Source organism: Solanum stenotomum, chromosome 8 (assembly GCF_019186545.1).
Source record: "Solanum stenotomum isolate F172 chromosome 8, ASM1918654v1, whole genome shotgun sequence".
In the NCBI taxonomy this organism is placed as follows: Eukaryota; Viridiplantae; Streptophyta; class Magnoliopsida; order Solanales; family Solanaceae; genus Solanum; species Solanum stenotomum.
The window spans coordinates 2528167-2547376 of record NC_064289.1 but is presented as its reverse complement, the minus strand read 5'-3'; the positions used below and the strand labels follow the sequence as shown (position 1 = coordinate 2547376).

The window sequence follows — 19210 nt, the reverse complement described above, 5'->3', positions numbered from 1 at the left end:
TAAACCATCCTCCCTTCTATATTAAAAAAAAAGGGGAAAAGGACAAATGTACCCCTTAAACTATCGTAAATGATATGCAAATATCCTTAGTCATACTTTTGGGGCATTGGTGCCCCTGCCGTTCAAAAACTAGAGCATATATGTTTATTGAATTATTAGAAAGAACAATATGATTGTGAAAGTGAGAAGACTTGTCACGATATATTATGCATAATACAAAAAATAGAGTTAGACATTAAAAATTTAAAAGGAATCATCAAAATGACTTGGTGACCTAGAGCAAATCTCTCTTCTAATTTTTTTAAAAAAATGTCTATCATTAAAATATCTGAAAATGTGTCCACAGATTTCCATCAGTTCTTTCTCAAGGCACCAGTTGCTATAACTTCATGGTAAAAGACAACAGCCTGAAGCTTTCATTGAATGCTACTTCATTGGCATTATGGCACCACAAACAAAACATAACAAATTTGTAATGAGATTGAAGATTCCAATGCTAAAACAGTTGAGGAAACAGCTTCAAGCAGCTTGAACATCTGGATTAGGGGTACTTTCTTCGGCTTTCTTTATTTGATCAACACTTCCCTCGGGTTTCTTCAAATTTGCGATGTACTTCCAGCACCTCTTATGTACGCCACTTATTTTCTTGGGTGCCTCAGCAATTGGTAAACCTGAACAGGGAGAGTGGTTTAGTTACTTGCAGAAGACAATTTCATGTACTCCTTTTACTAGACACCCTAAAACTGAAACTTGCAATCAAGTAGATTATTTGTTAAATATAGGTAAAGCATCATTATATCAAGACAAAAGGCTAACACAAAAACTGTTGTGCGTCATATAAGCTGAATGTCCACTCACTCTTTAAAATCACTAGTTAGCAATCCAATAGAACACCACTAACTATTAGATTGGAAGATAAAGGAAAAAGAATAAACAAATCCAGTTCTGGGATATAAAAAGGCTTAAAAGTGATGACTACTATGATGCTACAACTTATCCATGCACAACATGAAAAAATTCCAAGTGTGCTGGTAATTAGCAGTAGCAATTTCCAATCACATAGCAAAAAATATAACGAGCCAAGATGATCCTTTGAGAGAGACAATTATTGGCAGAAGCATTTTCAAACAGAAACATACTAACATATACAGTAAACTTATCTAACTTATGTATGCTTATTACCAGCAGAGAAAAAATATGGATGTTTGTGTTGAAGTTTGCAGATCATCATAAAAAAATACACCTCAAATCCCAACTCTGTTGGGGTCGGCTATATTAGTCATCTATATCCATTCTACTCAACTTCACTCAATTTCATTTAAATACAAAATAATTTGTCTTTTTCAAGGCAAATAAATCTCCGACTTACCCCTACATTGAAAAGTTGTGTAATCCCAAATAGTTGGTATATATGTAGTTTGCAAAGTTTTATATTGGTTACAAAGAGGTGTTCAGACAAGCTTGTGCACCTCAACTATTCCACTAGGTAACTGTCACTTCCCCAGGCATAGGCACCAGAAAGTTTGCCTAGTATATTTTGTCTCTGCGTGGATTTGACCCTGGTCTCCCATGTTTTTCACTCACTTCATTGACCTCTAGGAAACACCCAAGAGTATAGTCTAAAAGGCATCAATTTTTTACATAAACTTGATCCAAGTTATTAAAATTTGGCAGGAAACTTGAATGAAAGCCCAATTTTCACGGGTATGAGCTACAAACTTTGTTACTTGCACCACATAGCATTAGAACCAATCTGGACTGAAGTTCAGAGCCCAAAAATCTAACCTACAATGCACAGTAAGTTAAGAACAAGTTTCAGTTTTGGTAACATCACATCCAATTGAGGTAAAGCACCTTGTTCTATTTATCTGGTTAAGGCACAGCTACAAATCTTGATAATTATACAAGGTTGGCAAATTCATCAGTTCTAATCATCAAAGAATAATAAATCAAAAAATCACCATTTTATGAAGAGATGGAAATTCATGGAATATTCTTCTAGGAGGCATTGCTGTGATTAGAACTTGCTGGAGTTATTGATCAAACTCCAGAAAGTAACAATTCATATGCAAGAGATATAAATTGTGCTGGGGAGAAAAGGAAAAGGGGAAGTTCACAATAAAAGAATGCTATGAAAGACAAATCAAGAGCAACAGAATAATTATGACAGGCAATGGGAATTCATATGGAAGACTAAGATCCCTGTAAAGCTTGCTTAGTTTAGCTGGTTAAAACTCCAGCGAGCATGTCCAGCATAAGATCATCTCAGAACAAGAGGAGATTGTTTTTGCATACTACTTTTATTTATGCAGGAATCAGGCCGAAGTTGAAAATCGCGTTCTCATGTTTGAGACAAAAAATGTATGGAAAAGTTCCTGTCTCTTTTTGGAGTGTACTAGGTGATGCCTAATCCCTATAGTCCTGAATATGCTTATGCTAATTTGGAACACCAGAGAGTTGAGAAATCGATCAGAAAGATGTATCATATGGTCTCTTCATGCATTATTTGGATCATTTAAAGAGAGTGGAACCGAATGTTTTAATGGGATTCCAACACCCCTTCAAAAACTTTGGAATCTAGGAATTTGATGAACCTTACTTATCTGACATAAGCTGTCTAATGTAAATAATCTAGACCAATTTAGGATTCTCTCAGCTCCTTGAATTTTATTTGGAAATTAAGCCAATGTAGAGTAGCTAACTCCTATTTTCTAACCTTTACTGCAATCACCAAATGCTCAAAAAAGAGAAACATTTACACTAGAAAAGGAAAAAGAAAGAAACACTCACCATCTCTATAAGCAAGTCCCCAAGCCTTACCGTGTCTACCATCCTGCAAAAACAAAACGATCCGCAAAATGAAAAAAATCTGTATATACACATAAACCCTAGAAAATAAACCCCAAATGAACGCCAATGCATACTCTACCTATTACATCACCAGAAAAAGAGAAATACCTTATAAAGATTGATTTTTGTGATTTCATAGGAGACATTGGCCCAATGAGTCTTGGCCATGTGATAACCGAGACCCCAATTGGGTAGAAACTGAGCCACCTCAAAAAGATTCTTCTTCTTCTTCCTTTTGGGCTTCTTAGGTCCATCAGCAGACGATTCGGTAGAAGGATCCTTAGTTGGTGTTGCAGTGCTCAGATTTCTGAGGAAACTGAAAGATGCCCTGAAGAAATTCGTGGACTGATTCACTGTAGCTGCTCTGTTTACGAGAGCATTAGCCATTTTTTCAGGTAAATTTTTCCGAAACTATATTACTTTTTCTCTTGTTCAAATGGGTTTTATGCTGAGCCGGAGGAGGAAGATGAAACTGCAATTTCTTTGTTCACCCTTGCGGCGGAGCTCTTCGGAGCCTCGCTTTTACTTTTTGTTTTTTCTTTTCTTTATTTCTTTAGGTGGTAAAAAATGACAGGGGGAAAGGCAAGAAAATGAGAAAAAAAAATTGTAAGGTTGGAACTTTGAGTTAATTTCTCACACAATCCCTTAAATAATTACTATAATACATTTTATTTAGGCGGAATGACCTGGAAGACTCCTGTACTTGGCTCCTTTTGTCAGTTGGACCCTCCTACTCATCACTTTGCCAATCAAACCCTTAAACTCATCAAAACACAATATTTTAAACCCCTCTGACCATTGACCGAGCTTATGTGGCATTAATATTGGTGAGTTGGAAATATGCGTGATTGCACGCGCTTAAAAGCGAGTTAAAACAATATTTTTCTTTTAAAAAAAAAAATTTAACAAAATTAAAAAAAAAATCATCTTCTTCAACCCTCCTTCATCCACACCCACCCTTTCTTCTTCTCCACCAGCCCTCTCTCCTCTACCCCTCACCACAGCCCTCACCTTTCTTCTTTCTCCAGCCCATTCTTCTTTCTCCACCCCCACATTCACTCTTCTCCGCCTCTTCTTCTTCTTTTTTTTTAATACAAATCAGTAGCCTCAAGTTCTTCTAAAATTTTCGTTTTTTAGGTTTGAAAAATATTAGTATCATTCTTTTATTAGATGGTTTCAACGAGGAGATGCAGATAATGTGAAGAATGATTGTGACTATTGAAAATTTTAAAACTCCATTGATAAGTTTGAAAAAGCTTAAAAAATAATAAATGGGTCTTGTGAATTTGTAAAATTACTTAAATTTTATGATTTGGGTTCATTGAGTTTGTGTTGGTAAACTTGTAGTTGAATTTACAAGTTAAATCAAGAAGAATTTGATCTGATGGGTATGAATCTAGTGCTCAATTTGTGACCAAATATAAAGAAGATGACTATTTGAAAAGTTAAAGAAATTAAAAAATTGATTTATTTGATTTTTAAAAAAATTTTAACACTTAATTTCGCATGTGGCACTAAAAATGATGTGGAATTTCACGTGTAATCGCGTCCATTACACGCACTCTGACCGAAGGAGAAAAGGGTTTAAAATGTTGTTTTTTGATGGGTTTAAGGGTCTAGTTGGCAAAGTGATGAGTATGAGGGTTCAACTGACAAAATGAGCCAAGTACAAGGGTCTTTCAGGTCATTCCGCCTTTTATTTATAATATAAGAATATTTTCTCTGTCTAACAATAGTTGTCGACTTGATAGTTGGTACACTCCTTAAAATATATTCTCTGCGTCACTAATTATTTTTCCATCTTTTTAATTGTCTCTAATTATTTGTTCATTTTAACAAATCAAAAAAGGATAAAATATTTTTACCTATTATGCCCTCAATTAATTATTTTGAAAAAGGTAGAACTTCTTAAAAATCTTAAGTTTTTAATTCATCAACTTCATAATTAATAGGGGTAAAATGGTAAACTCGTTATGTCAATTATTGTTTTCTTAATAGGTATGTCAATTTAAAAGTAGACAAGTAATTGGGGACATAGAAAATAATAAATAATAAGGTTAATATTACTATATTATTATTTGACTTTATTAAATTTTGATGTTTTAAAAATGCGTTAGATGATAAATACTAATACTCCCTCCGTCCCTATTTACTTGTCCATATTTCCTTTTTTGGTTGTCCCTATTTAGTTGTCCATTTTGACAAATCAAGAAAGGACAACAAATTTTTTCCTATTATACCCTTATTTACACTTCTTGAAAATTGTAAAAGTGTATGTTGTTTCCCTCCAATTTATTTCACTTTAATTCAAATAAGTGGTTGTAATTTTGAAGTGAAAAGTTGTCATAAGGGTAAAATTGTAACTTCACTGTGCTAATCATTGTTGCCTTAATCTGTGTGTCATTTCTAAAGTGGACAACTAAAAAGGGACGGAGGGAGTACTTAATAGCAAGGACAAAATTTTAAAAAAAATTATCTCTTACTTTTTTAAATTAGATAATTATTTTTTATATAATGGACAATTACTTTTTTAAATTAGATAATTATTTTTTATATAATGGACAACTGTTATTGAAAGAAAGAAATATTAATTTTCTCACAATTCAGATACTAGGTAGAAGCATAAATTGAAACATTTTAAGGCTACAAAGATAGTTATTAAATCATTAGCATCGCATAAAAGTCACTCAACCTCGACTAGATGATTTTAGACGTAGCATCTAAGCACCCTGATGTAAGACACGTGTAGCTCTTTGAATAAGACACACCGTCACTTCACAGCTCCTTCTTTACTTTTAATGTTAGTGTTAACTTAATTATTACTATGTCAATTAAACACGTGGCCCTGCTCGTATGTCACTTGGATTACTATTATTGTGCAATTTGATTAAATTTAAAAAATTTATTAGTGTCACATAATTGAAATAGATGGAGTAACATATCTTATTTAAAAATAACGTAAAAATATTATAAATCATACTTATGTACTAAAAATGTATAAAAGACATCAAAATTTGATAACTCTCAAAATTATATCGATGCCACATAAATTGAGATAGAAGAAGTAACATATATTATCTAAAAGTTATATTAAAAGTACTATGAATTATAATAATTAATAACTTAAAATATTTACAAATCATAAAAACAAATTAATTGAATTTCGAAATTTTATTTATATCACATAAATTGAGACAATATAAATAGGCATAATACATATATTGGACCCTAAACTTGGCTTCAAATTTCAACTTTGACCTCCAACTTTTAAAGTGCACAAACAGACACTTTAACTATCCAACATTTTAATAAATAAACACGTGTGTCCTACCTAGCAAAACGCGTGATGTGCACGTATTTTACGCGAGTTAGGAGTAATTTTTGAGGCCCGCAACAGTAAAAAAAATGTTGAAATGACAAATCTACCCTTAATCAATCCCTTTTATATAATATCTTTGTATTTCCAAATCAAAATCTCATTTCTCTTTCCTTCTCTTTCAAATCAAAATTTTTTTCCTCTCTTTTAAAACGATTTGTGCTCATATTTAGTGCAAATGACTTCTAATTTTTTTTGTCATTGTGGAAAAAGAGCTATAACCCTTGTATATTAATTAAAAGTAATTTTAATTTTTTTTTAGTTCTGAAATGAACGTGTAAAGTATTTAATTAGTTGGCAGCCACTGAGTGGCTCACTAATACACGTGGGAGCGTTTGCATTTCACGCTCTTTGCCTCCAAAAATCGCGTGTTTATTTATTAAAAGGTTGGATAGTTAAAGTGCCTGTTTGTGCACTATGAAAATTGGAGGTCAAAGTTAAAATTTGAAGCCAAGTTTAGGGTCCAATATATGTATTATGTCATATAAATACTATCTCTGTCCAACAATAATTGTCCACGATTGACTTGACACACTTTTTAAGAAACAATAAACAATAAGGTAATATTATTATACTATCCTTTGACTTTATTAAATTTAATACTTTGAAAAATGTGTTAGATGATAAATTGTATTAAATAGTAACGGTAAAATAGACACAAAAGGTAAATTATCTCTTAATTTTCTAATTGAAAGATTTGAATCAAAACGGAGTAGCGGGTGAAGCCTATAAAGATGCAGTGGATCTAGTGAAAGATCTCGTCTCCAGCCCACTTGAACAATTTGAAATAATTCCATTGATTCCTATGAAAATAGGAAACTTATATTTCTCATTCACAAATTCATCTTTGTTTATGCTACTAACTCTCAGTTTGGTCCTACTTTTGGTTTATTTTGTTACTAAAAAGGGGGGAGGAAACTCAGTACCAAATGCTTGGCAATCCTTGGTAGAGCTTATTTATGATTTCGTGCTGAACCAATTAAACAAGAATTATTGAACAATTATTTTTAATATAGTAGACAACTATTATTAGACGGAGGAAGTAACATATATTGGGCACAAACTCCACTATCTAGTATACTTAGGGGTAGTTTGGTGTTATGGATAAAGAGAATTAATCCCAAGATAAATTTTGAGCACCCTTTAATCCTTTGTTTGATTGCACATCATGGGATAACTTATCCCAGGATTAATAATTAGTCCTGGGATAAGTTATCCCTATCTTTGGGTGGAATAATAATACCGGGATAACTTATCCCAGTATAAAATAGATAAAATGACAAAAGTGTCCCTTTAAACTCTTTTTATATCCATGTAAAATCATATATTATTTTTAATATCATGTATAATAATAGTTATGACCTTCACTACTCCTTATTTTTATTATAATAATTCTTCATATTTTTAAAAAAAATTACACTATATAAATATAATTTTATTTATGAATTTATTTGACTAATTCTTGTGTTTATTTATATTTTAATTTAATTTCCTTACTATCGAATTACATATTTTAATTGTATATTCTTTTAGCCACTTGAAAATTTATATTTTATATATCAATTAAAATGAGAGATACAACGAAATGTTATGGTACTAAATATAAGCTTCCTGTGCAGTTTTCTCTTAAATTAGTTTATATTGGTATTCTTTTTAGCTAGATCTTTTGTATATTTTTATTTTTCTTATCTTCTTTTCATCTCATGTACGCTAATTTTGGGAAGAATTCTACTGTTAGTTCACATAAATTTTGAAGGAAATAGTAACATGTAAGATGATTTAAAAATGAAGATAACTTTAGTATTTTACAATTTAAGAATGATACGTGTTTAAATGAAGTAACATAAATAATAAATTTGTACTTTAACAAATTTAGATGAAAATCTTACTTTTAAATACATTTGGTACAATTATGGAAATGCACACACAAAAATATTTAATCTAAATAAGACAAAAGTTTTATTTTTAAGAATAAATAACTACTGCTTGAAAAGAAAATATATATAAAAAATAAATAAATAAATTGAAGGGTATTTTCGTAAACAAACAACTTATTCTTAAAATTTATGTAATGCATATTGTATTGAAAGCAACCAACCAAACGATCAATAAGAAATAATCCCAGCATAACTTATCTCATCTTAACGTATCCCAACATAATTTATTCTATCATAATTTGTATTCAAATCAAACGATCCCTTAATATATAAGAAAGGAGAATAAGCAACCTCCTCTCCGTTAACATGTTAGTTATTTGGAATTGACATTTAATTTGAGGCTATTCTAGTCTATCCGTGATTTTCCAAAGTTGTTTATTGTTTTCTAAAACACGTGTAGTAAGTTCATGCAAAGTAAGCTCTTTTCCATTAAATGCAAAGTAAACTCTTTTTCAATTGCTTTGATGTTACTTTAATTATTACTATGCCAATGAAACCCGTTAGACCCATTTGTATGTCAATTGGATTTTTGTCATTTACTAATAATTTTTCATTTTGTTACTTTTAATTATTTATTTTAATAACTTATACTTATGTTTATTCAGTACTCACTATAGAATATTCATAAAAAGTATAGTGGAAAATATAGTTTAAATTACTTTTTTAAATGTTTTTCTTGATAAGGGTTTATTATTTTACAAATTTAGTTTATTTATTTATTTTAATAACTTATAATTATGTTTATTCAGTACTCACTATGGAATAGAGTAAGTACTATTTTTATAATTAAATAATTACATAAAGTATAATAATTAAATTTAAATTTTCAAAATATCATTAATAAAATAAATTCATTATAAAATTGATTTGACTTAACAAAATAAATAGTATAATTTATTTTGAGTAAATTTGTTTGATAGAGTAATAATAAAAATCTAGTTGACATGGAAAAATTCTACTTATATAGAAGTGTGGGTTTAAGTTGTTGGTTATCAACATATATGTTTATTGTCAATAGATTCAAAATCAAGGGTAGTTTTGAGTTTTCATGTTTAGGCTTCTCTTTTTTTCTCTTTCTTTTTTTAATATTTAGACATTTGATAGTTGTCCAATACTTAATCTGTAATTCCTTCTATTTTAAATTTACATGTCATTTATTTCTCCCGTCAATTTTTACTTGTCTACTATATTAACATATTTATTTATTTTTATCTATCTAGATATATCACTTTTAGTTCATAATTTAATTATTATTTATTAACTATTGTCATTTCCCAATATATTTTTTAAAATATTTAATTTATTAAGTAAAATTGTAATTCTATTTATTTATTTCTTAAGAATTAAGAAGTGTGACAAATCAATACTAAGTAAGTAAAAATAAACCAAAGGAGCACTATCATTAGTACTAGAAGAGTGAGTAAAGATTTGGATATCAACATGTGTGCTTAGTGTAATTATCTAATTTTTTTATGAAGTTTGTCTTTTCATTAACTGCTGCTTTAGGTCCTTAATCCTTTCATATTTTTACAAATAATCTCCCTTTGGTTCTAATTTCTGTGGCACCTCTTGAATTTGGAGAGTTAATTTTAAATAAATTTTGACATAAAATTTGTAATAATAATAATAGTAAAATTTACATATATGAAAATTAGGCAAAAAAAAAAATTACAAGTCATAATAATAAACCATTCTAAAATATTTAAAATGCATTTTGACTAACCGTTTAGAGTGTATTTTTTCATTTAAATAGTACTTTTTATATATTTTTTGAATATCTATGTTTTAATATTAATTTATTTTAATCTGATTTTATTCAAAAATTTATGATAAGTATTTGAAATGAAGGGAGTAGTGAATTACCTCCTTATTTAAACTACGTGACTATTTTTCGAAAACTATGTACATTAATTTATAAAAAGTCTATTGAACTTAATCATATTAATTTATAGTTAACCTGCTTACCTTTATATTGTGATATACATACTCCAATCATATATAAAAAAAATATTATTAGTAAAAGAGGCAATTACAAATAATTCAGGGCATCAAATTATGATAATAAGTTCATTTTTTTAAAAAATAATTAATTAAATGTGGATAGAAATAGGGAATAAAAGAAATCTCTATTAATGGAAGCAAATTGAACCCTTCATTTCAATTATAAAAGATAGTGATCAAATCCGTTAGTTTATACTCATCTATGCTATTAAATTAACATATATATATATATATATATATATATATATATTTATTTTATGTAGGACCCGTTCTTGCACGGGTTTGCCGTCGTCTAGTATAAAGAATAACTCAGTCAAATAGCTTCAGTGATTAATTTTGGCAAGTAACTTTTTTACAAGTGTGTAGCATTACACTAGATAGTAGATATTATAAGAATAATTAAATTGTCAACCACTACAAGAAATTTTCCTCCAAATTTTCATTTATAAGTGTGTAGCATTACACTAGAAAGTAGATATTATAAGAATAATTAAATTATCTACCATAAGAATAATTAAATTTAAATGTGTAGGAAACTTATTTTCCTACTAATCTTTAGGAAAATCTCCATGTAATTCACACTTTTCTTGTAGTAACACATATAAGTTTAAAAGAAATTTTTTAACTCATTTAAATTAGCGTGACTTAAGAAAAAGGTTAACTTTCTTTTCAACTTAACTTCTAGATAATAATTTTGACCAACAAAATTATGCTTTTTTTAATATATTTTTTATATTTAACGTAATATTATTGGGCTCATGCACAGACAAACCATATATTACTTTGGCTATATTTTATATTATATATATAAAAGCTGGTTGGAATACACTTTACATGCATATATAGGAATAATCAATTGATGATACGACAGTTGGCTCGCACTTCCCCCTTGGAGCCTTCTTTGACATCAAGTAAGCCCATTTTAAGCATGGCTTGTTGGAAATCAAGGAAGAACATAGCTTGATTAAAGGCATAAGCATTGACAATGCCTCTAGTTCTAGGGTTGTTGTAAAGAGTTTGATCAGAGAAGAGGACACCAGTATTCCTTTGTAAAGCATTATAGTAGTCATTGTCAAAAGTATCTTTTGTGGTGTCAAAGGCCTGCTCAGACTTGTCACTAGTGCATCTTTTTGATAGAGTCTTGGCGAATTGAGCATCCAAAGTTGGATCCACATCATGTGTTGAATCAAAGTTACTCAATCTATGCTTGAATGATGAGCATCTTGCCACTCCTAGTGTATGTGCACCTATATATATATTCATGACATAAATTAATAATCCTAATTGATATATATATATATATATATATATGACAAATATATATATTTACCAGATAGAGCCACCATCTCTTGAGCAGTGAAGCCACGTTGGCCAAACAATCTGATAAGCTCTGAACTATTAAGTGTGGGGGGAGGTAGATTGATTGTGTCTTCTATTCTTGATCTTGTTCCATCCTTTCTTCCTTTTGGTATGTCATACACTGGACCTCCAGCCTATCATATAACAATTAGTTTAAGAGATTATTCATATATAGAGATAGAGAGAGAGAGATCGATGAATAATATATATCTTACAAAGAAGACAGCATCCCTTGCAGCCATGGCAAGAATATCAGCACAAGAGACGACTCCAGGGCATTGGATTTCGAGTTGTTCTTTGACTTCATCAATGATTTCATAGCCTCTCAAGCTTAAATTTGCTGGCGAATCCTTTTCTGCTGTGTTATCCTTTGTTGAATCAATCAACACCGATGCATCACATCCCTTTTCAAGACAAACAAAAATTTCATGTTTCAACTCTCATGCATGCTACTACTAAAGTAATAATTTATAAAATAAAGTTACCTCAACAAAGCAATCGTGGAAGTGCATCCTGACAAGGGCAGCAGCAAGAGTAGGATCAGCTTGCAAATGCCTATTCACAATGTTCTTCACTATTCCCTCTGCAAATGGGCAATTCATCATGAAATAATAATCCATTCTCAGACCATCAACAAAACCATATCCACTCACTATTAATATCACCATTAACAACTCATACTTTCCCATTTCCATCTCCAAGTGATTCATACACCATTTTGGAGCCCTATTTATATACTACTACCAATACATTAATAATTTATTATATTGGATAAAAGGAAAAGTTGGAAATAGTGGTCCATAATTCATCTCTCCCCACCCAAACAAAGTCAATATTATCATAATCTAAGTGCTTTGACAGGTAATACCTTTTATATTTAGTGGGACAAAAGCATGCAAATAATGTTACACGCACTAGTATAATATAAAGAGAAAAGGGTAAAAAATAACCCTCAATTTTGTTTTATTGGTGTATTATGCTCATTTGTACCTTTCAAACCAGTGTTTTAAAAGGCAGGGACGAGAAGCGAGGCGTTTTACGTTGTATAGGGCGAGACGTAAGCCTTGAGACGTGGGGCGTAAGCCCTATGGATCTTTAATTTTTTAATTTACAATATAGTATAATAATATAATAACACAAAATTATAAAAAGACATCAATAGTTTGAAATAATTACAAACATGATTAAAGAAACTCATATAAAATAAAACTTCTAACATGATTACACAAGTATAAATAATCCAACATCTTAACTTTCTAACAATAAAAGAATCATCATTTCTAAAAAAAAATATTCTATCATACTATATAATTTACCTCCTAAAAGAAAAATAATCAATTAAACTTACTAGTATTATAATAACAACATCACTCCATCATGAATATAAATAAAATTACATTCAAATAGCTAGATAAAATATGATAATTTTGAGACATATGACAAAACCATGAAAACCAATCATAAGCGAAAAAATAAAATTTCGCTACATATTTTTAAAAGAAATGTTACACAATATATAATCCACCTTCACAATGTTACAAAATAGTAAAGTGCAATAGTACAACTTGTTATTTGAGTTACTCTAAATTTTCTTATCTCTGTTGATTAAAAAAATTATCAAGTTCCGTTCATTTATTCAAGAATTATGAGAGTCAACAAGGTTAACTAAAAATTTTAATACACGAGCCCCAAGCATTCGGCGTGTTTAAGGCGTACAGTCAAGCATTTGGGGCGTAAGTCTTACAAAACTAAGCCCCACACTTGAGTCTCGAGACGTTTTGCTAGAGCCCCTCCTCAGGGCAAGTCCCGAGGTGAGTTCCAACAGAGTCTCTTAAACACTGTAATTCAAACTAAGAGTTTCCCCAAATCGATCTCAAATTCATAACTGAAAGTGGGTAAAGATAACCTTCAATCTGCAAGTACTAATATTTCAAGGTAGATAATCAAAAACAAAGCTAATATTTCAAGGAACTGTGTTTGCAGTTAAAGACAACTACAAATAAATGTCTTGGATGGGTTCGGATAGATGGTAGTTGAGGTTACAACCACAACTGGAAAGAAACTACTACAAATATCAATTCAAGTAAAATTACACAGCATGATCACATCAGTCACGATATGGATCTTCTTCCTCCTCATCCTCATACTCTTCCTCATCTGCCACTGCATCTTGATACTGCTGATATTCAGAGACCAAATCATTCATGTTGCTCTCAGCCTCAGTGAACTCCATCTCGTCCATTCCCTCACCAGTGTACCAATGCAAGAAAGCCTTCCTCCTAAACATGGCTGTGAATTGTTCACTAACACGACGGAACATTTCTTGAATTGAGGTTGAGTTTCCAATGAAAGTTGATGCCATCTTTAGACCAGTTGGAGGAATATCACAGACTGTTGACTTAACATTGTTGGGGATCCACTCGATGAAGTAAGAAGAGTTTTTGTTCTGCACGTTAAGCATCTGTTCATCAACTTCCTTGGTGCTCATCTTTCCACGGAACATAGCTGATGCTGTCAAATAACGGCCATGTCGAGGATCAGCAGCACACATCATGTTCTTTGCATCCCACATTTGCTGAGTTAACTCAGGGACAGTCAAAGCCCGGTATTGTTGGGATCCTCGTGAGGTAAGTGGTGCAAACCCAACCATGAAAAAGTGAAGACGGGGAAAAGGAATGAGGTTTACAGCAAGCTTTCTGAGATCAGAGTTAAGCTGGCCAGGAAATCTGAGGCAGCAAGTTACTCCAGACATGGTTGCAGATATCAGGTGATTCAGGTCACCAACTGTTGGAAGATGAAGGAACAGAATCAGAAAATGCAACTTTAGATAATAAAGTATACAAAACATCATAAAGCATATAGGGATATATAGCTAACCAAACAACACTGTCAGGAAAGTAGGTTTTATGCAGATTAAAGGGACAAGCTAAGAAATGATAAGTAATGTTTACAAACTTAGTTTGCTTCTCACAAATGGCCAGTATACCAGTTATAGAGGACCTCTAGAGCTGTATTAGTTGACTAAACATAATATTGATATTTAGACAAGTGAAAAATACCACCAAGTCTACATTCAAAATGCAACTTTTTGCCAAGAGAGCCTATATTAGTAAACTACACACAATTAATGTTATATAGAGAGAAATACAATCTATTTGGGTTCAAAATGCAATTTTAATCAAGAGAACAGAAGGGGAAATTAATTCAAAACAGATTAAAATGGGGAGGGGGGAGGAGGATTGACTGCATCATCATAAAGACTATTATCGCGTAGAGAATATTAGGTCAAATGTGTGAAAACATGCACACTTACTAGTGAAGATCCAGATATCTTCTATCATGATGCTAAAAGTTATCTCAAGGAAATCAATGACTATGTAAATATATGCCAGTGTAATTCAGATTAAATTGAGGCTACTTACAGCTAGGAGTTGTCAGCTTGAGGGTACGGAAACAAATGTCATACAGTGCCTCATTGTCAAGAACCATACACTCATCTGCATTCTCCACAAGCTGATGAACAGACAGTGTGGCATTGTAAGGCTCAACAACAGTGTCTGAAACCTTTGGAGATGGGAAAACAGAGAAAGTAAGCATCATTCTATCTGGGTACTCCTCTCTGATCTTTGAAATCAAAAGGGTTCCCATTCCGGACCCAGTCCCTCCTCCCAGGGAGTGGCACACCTGAAACCCTGCATATGATACCACATGTAAGCACCAAAGAACATAAGATTGCTCATAAATCTTCACATTGATTAATATTATATTTACCCACTCCAGTTATAACCTAAATAAATTGGATCCTAGGTTCTTACATATAATACCAAACCATGCTTAGCTGCTTTGTTGTCTGATACCAATCTTCTCCTCTCCCTTCAATCTTTATTCCTCCATTATTTTTTTGCTATTTCTAATGAACTTCTTCTTGAATTATACTGCTGTCTCTAAGGTACTTTTCTCACAAAATTCTAAGTACATTAAGCTATCAGCTTTACCACTCTGATATTTCTCTCACACACCGCCTTCCCCTATTGATATTTGAGTCGTTCTTAACCTCCTTTCCTCAACAAACTAAGAGATCTGACTTGTCATGCCACAAAGCGTTACAGACATCATCTCTAGATAGTTCATTAAGTGAGGGTTTGCAAAATAATTTCTAAAACTTCTTAACTAAGCTGCATATTGTTTTAACACTTCAGATTAGATAGTTAGATTCATACATGACTGTGTACACATGTTAACAACAAGTAATAAAACCTCAGCAGCAGATCTTAAATCTATAAAAACAGATCGAAGCGAGAAATGCAAAGAAAATAATACAATCTAAACAAATCAAGAAGCATAAAAGCAATTTAACAAACACCTTGTAGGCAGTCACAGTTTTCAGCTTCTTTACGCACAACATCGAGAACAGAATCAATCAGCTCAGCACCCTCAGTGTAATGACCCTTAGCCCAGTTGTTCCCAGCACCAGATTGGCCAAAAACAAAGTTATCAGGACGAAAGATCTGACCATAAGTCCCAGATCTAATACTGTCCATGGTCCCTGGTTCCAGATCCATGAGCACAGCCCTAGGAACAAACCGTCCACCACTAGCTTCATTGTAATACACATTCACCCTCTCAAGTTGTAGATCTGTGTCTCCCTGGTACCTTCCGGTGGCATCAATCCCATGCTCCGCACACACAACTTCCCAGAACTTGGATCCGATTTGGTTACCGCATTGGCCACCTTGAATGTGAAGAATCTCACGCATTTTCACAGCAGAAAAATGAGAAACACAGAGGGTTTTTTGTGGAGGAAGGTTAGAGAGAGAAGAGAAATGAAAATTTTGAGATTTCTTAAGGTGAAAATGAGACTTTATTGAAGAAATGTAGGGCTAAAAAAGTTAAAATAATTAGTGCCTCTGGTTTATTTTTAAAGAAATAATATGGCTCTTGAATCGAGATTTAAATTTTGAATTTCGAATTTTGGCGCTTCAAGAGCGTAACATAGGTTTGGCTGTCTTAACCTTTTTATGTCATTTTCCTAAATTTTGTTGACCAAATTGGCACAATTTGTTATTTAGCCACTCAAATATAGACCTAATATATAAAAATAATATTTAATACTTATATCCTTTTATTTTGAATGGACATATATAGATACCTAAATTTGTGTAAAATAGAATAAATACACACACGTGTTTCACATGTTAATTCACGTGAGATACACTTAAATTAATTTGTAAAACGTTAATTTGGAAACGTATCTCTATTTATTTAATTTTATATATATTTAACTATTTATTTATACTCATCAAAAAAATTGAAAGACATATATATCAATTGAAATTAAATTAAAAAACAGTTTTATACTATCATACTACAAATTCAACCTATGAATAGACAAACACATTACGTAATCTTATCCAAATTTGTCTTGTAAGCATGCGTCAAGTTCACTTACTGTAAACTAATTAAAATATAATGTGTTAAATTAATTTTTTTGATCGAGCAAATACTAGACCAATTCGACTTCTCTAAAACCTCATTTGCTTCTTGTTCCCTTTTGTTTCGTTCAACTTCAACATCATGCTTTAGGTAGGAATAAGGGCTTATTTCGATATGTAATATGAAATTATGATATAAAATTATAATATGAAATTTGATTGATAAAACTTTAAAGTTTTATTTGGATATGCAGTTTAGATTTCATTAGTTATATTATTATTATTATTATTACTATTATAAACTTGAAAATTTCACAAATTGTGAAAACTGACAAAATTTTCTCAATTTTTATACAATCTTATCAAATCAGTAAAACATAGTTTATAAACAAGATATCGGAATATCTAACAATATCACCCTGATAAATCACATATCTTTTATGTTCCTTTTATAAATAAATGTTTGCAATTATATATTTTCAAATACACATAATTTTATAAATATCTACTAATCAACAATAAAATTAACTAGTTATTCTTTAATATAATACGAACAATATCTTCACAACAAACACGAGGTTTTTTATTCCAAATTTCAAAATGACGAGTCTTTTTTTTTTTACAAAATACAATTTATGTGTCAAGTTTTGCATTTTAAAAAATAAATTAAAATCACAATTCAAGAATTCAAATCATACTTTTTGGAGAATTCAAAACCATCATCTTAAATCAGATATCTAAATGTTGATTTAAAATCATAACTACACACTAACTTATATTTTAGTAGTCTATTAGTTCTGTAGTAGTTCTCAAATCACCAAATCATACTTTATTAGTTTTTTTTTAATACATTCCAAGCATCTTTTGTTGTTGAAGTTGATCCTAAAAGTTTTAGATTGGTCATTTCTCTTTCGACCATTTTCTATTTTCACAAATATATTGAACATAAAAGTTCTTTTGTTGAAACCCTCTTGTCCATTGGTGATACAAAGGATAAGTCACTTCTAACTCTCTCTCACTTCTAATTTTATTATCAGGAAAAAAATTAGGAAGGTAGATATTTTGGACAATATGATAGTGGGTCTCATAATAGACGTGATGAGATATGTGAAATAAAAATGATTCAGACATATGAAAAGAAGATGGTTAGATACTCGAGTGAGGACGTGTAAGAGGTTGATTATGGTGGGCCTAAGAAGAGGAGAGATATATCAAACGGGTATGTGTAAATATTAGGAATAGCAAACATAAAAATCATATTAGCGCTCTATAGCTACAGTTTTGCTATTTGCGCTCTATAACAAACTATATTTGCTATTGAGCATTTGATTCGTATAAATCGCGACGATTTGTATAAATCGAAAGTCTGTGTCTATGAAACTAAGCGTTTGTATATGTATGTGTTCGTTGTGTTAGGTTAGAGTGGCAAGCAAGATTAGGGGAGAGACGAGAGAGGGGAGAGAGGGGAGATCGAGAGGTGAATTGTATATGTATATCAGTTAAATAATTATATATATGTAACTACTATGTATATGTATCAATGAGTGTGTTTGTTTATTTGCATAAAATTTGTATTTGTATACAATTGTATTGAGTTAAAGCATTTATATTTGTATAACAAATCTCTCTCACTTTATACAAACATAAATTATATAATTTATGTTTGTATAAAACGAGAGAGAGAAAGGCAAAATAGAACTGGACAAAGGAAGATTTGTATTAGTATAATTTTAAGTGTATAAGACGAGGAAATATGTATTTGTATTTGTATATACAGTCTCTCTTCACTTTATACAAACACAATTTATACATTTGTGTTTATATAAAGTGAGAAAGGCGAGGAAGAGAACTGAGAGTGGCGAGCGAGATTAAGGGGAGAGAGGCGAATCACAATGTGTTTGCTGTGAATTAGAATTAAATAAAACTGTAGCTATAACATTTATTTTGAATCAATAGTTTGCTATAATGTACAATTTTTCCAAAAGGTATTGGAGAGAGGTGATTAGAGTGAACATGACACACATGCAACTTATCAAGGACATGATCCTATAAATACTCATGAAGGGTGAAGATGAAGATACAATGTTAGTAGATATTCAAACATTGTCTAATTTTCTTTATCTGTATCATCTCCACATTACTTTTCTCATACCTTACTTGTAGAATTATAGTAAATATATCATTATTGTTAAAGCATTTGCAATTGAATTATTATATCCATGTATAATTTTGGTATCACTAGAAGATATAAGTGT

At 31.1% G+C, this 19210-nt stretch overlaps 3 protein-coding genes across 3 annotated transcripts; all 3 read right to left on the bottom strand.

The window, feature by feature from the left end:
- Nucleotides 1–319: 319 nt before the first annotated feature.
- On the bottom strand, nt 320–3389 carry LOC125875021 (uncharacterized). The gene is made up of 3 exons (XM_049556074.1): nt 2959–3389; nt 2791–2833; nt 320–671 (listed from the first exon to the last, which is right to left on the bottom strand). Exons 1-3 carry the CDS (start codon nt 3235–3237, stop codon nt 520–522), a joined length of 474 nt encoding a protein of 157 aa, XP_049412031.1. The 5' UTR covers nt 3238–3389; the 3' UTR covers nt 320–519.
- Nucleotides 3390–11011: 7622 nt separating this feature from the next.
- On the bottom strand, nt 11012–12263 carry LOC125875288 (peroxidase 47). Its single transcript, XM_049556392.1, has 4 exons — nt 12009–12263; nt 11739–11927; nt 11495–11657; nt 11012–11411 (listed from the first exon to the last, which is right to left on the bottom strand). The coding sequence occupies exons 1-4, from the start codon at nt 12231–12233 to the stop codon at nt 11017–11019; spliced, it is 972 nt and encodes a 323-aa protein (XP_049412349.1). The 5' UTR covers nt 12234–12263; the 3' UTR covers nt 11012–11016.
- A 1204-nt stretch (nt 12264–13467) lies between these two features.
- On the bottom strand, nt 13468–16400 carry LOC125875287 (tubulin beta-2 chain-like). Its single transcript, XM_049556391.1, has 3 exons — nt 15887–16400; nt 14946–15215; nt 13468–14307 (listed from the first exon to the last, which is right to left on the bottom strand). Exons 1-3 carry the CDS (start codon nt 16278–16280, stop codon nt 13631–13633), a joined length of 1341 nt encoding a protein of 446 aa, XP_049412348.1. The 5' UTR covers nt 16281–16400; the 3' UTR covers nt 13468–13630.
- Nucleotides 16401–19210: the final 2810 nt, after the last annotated feature.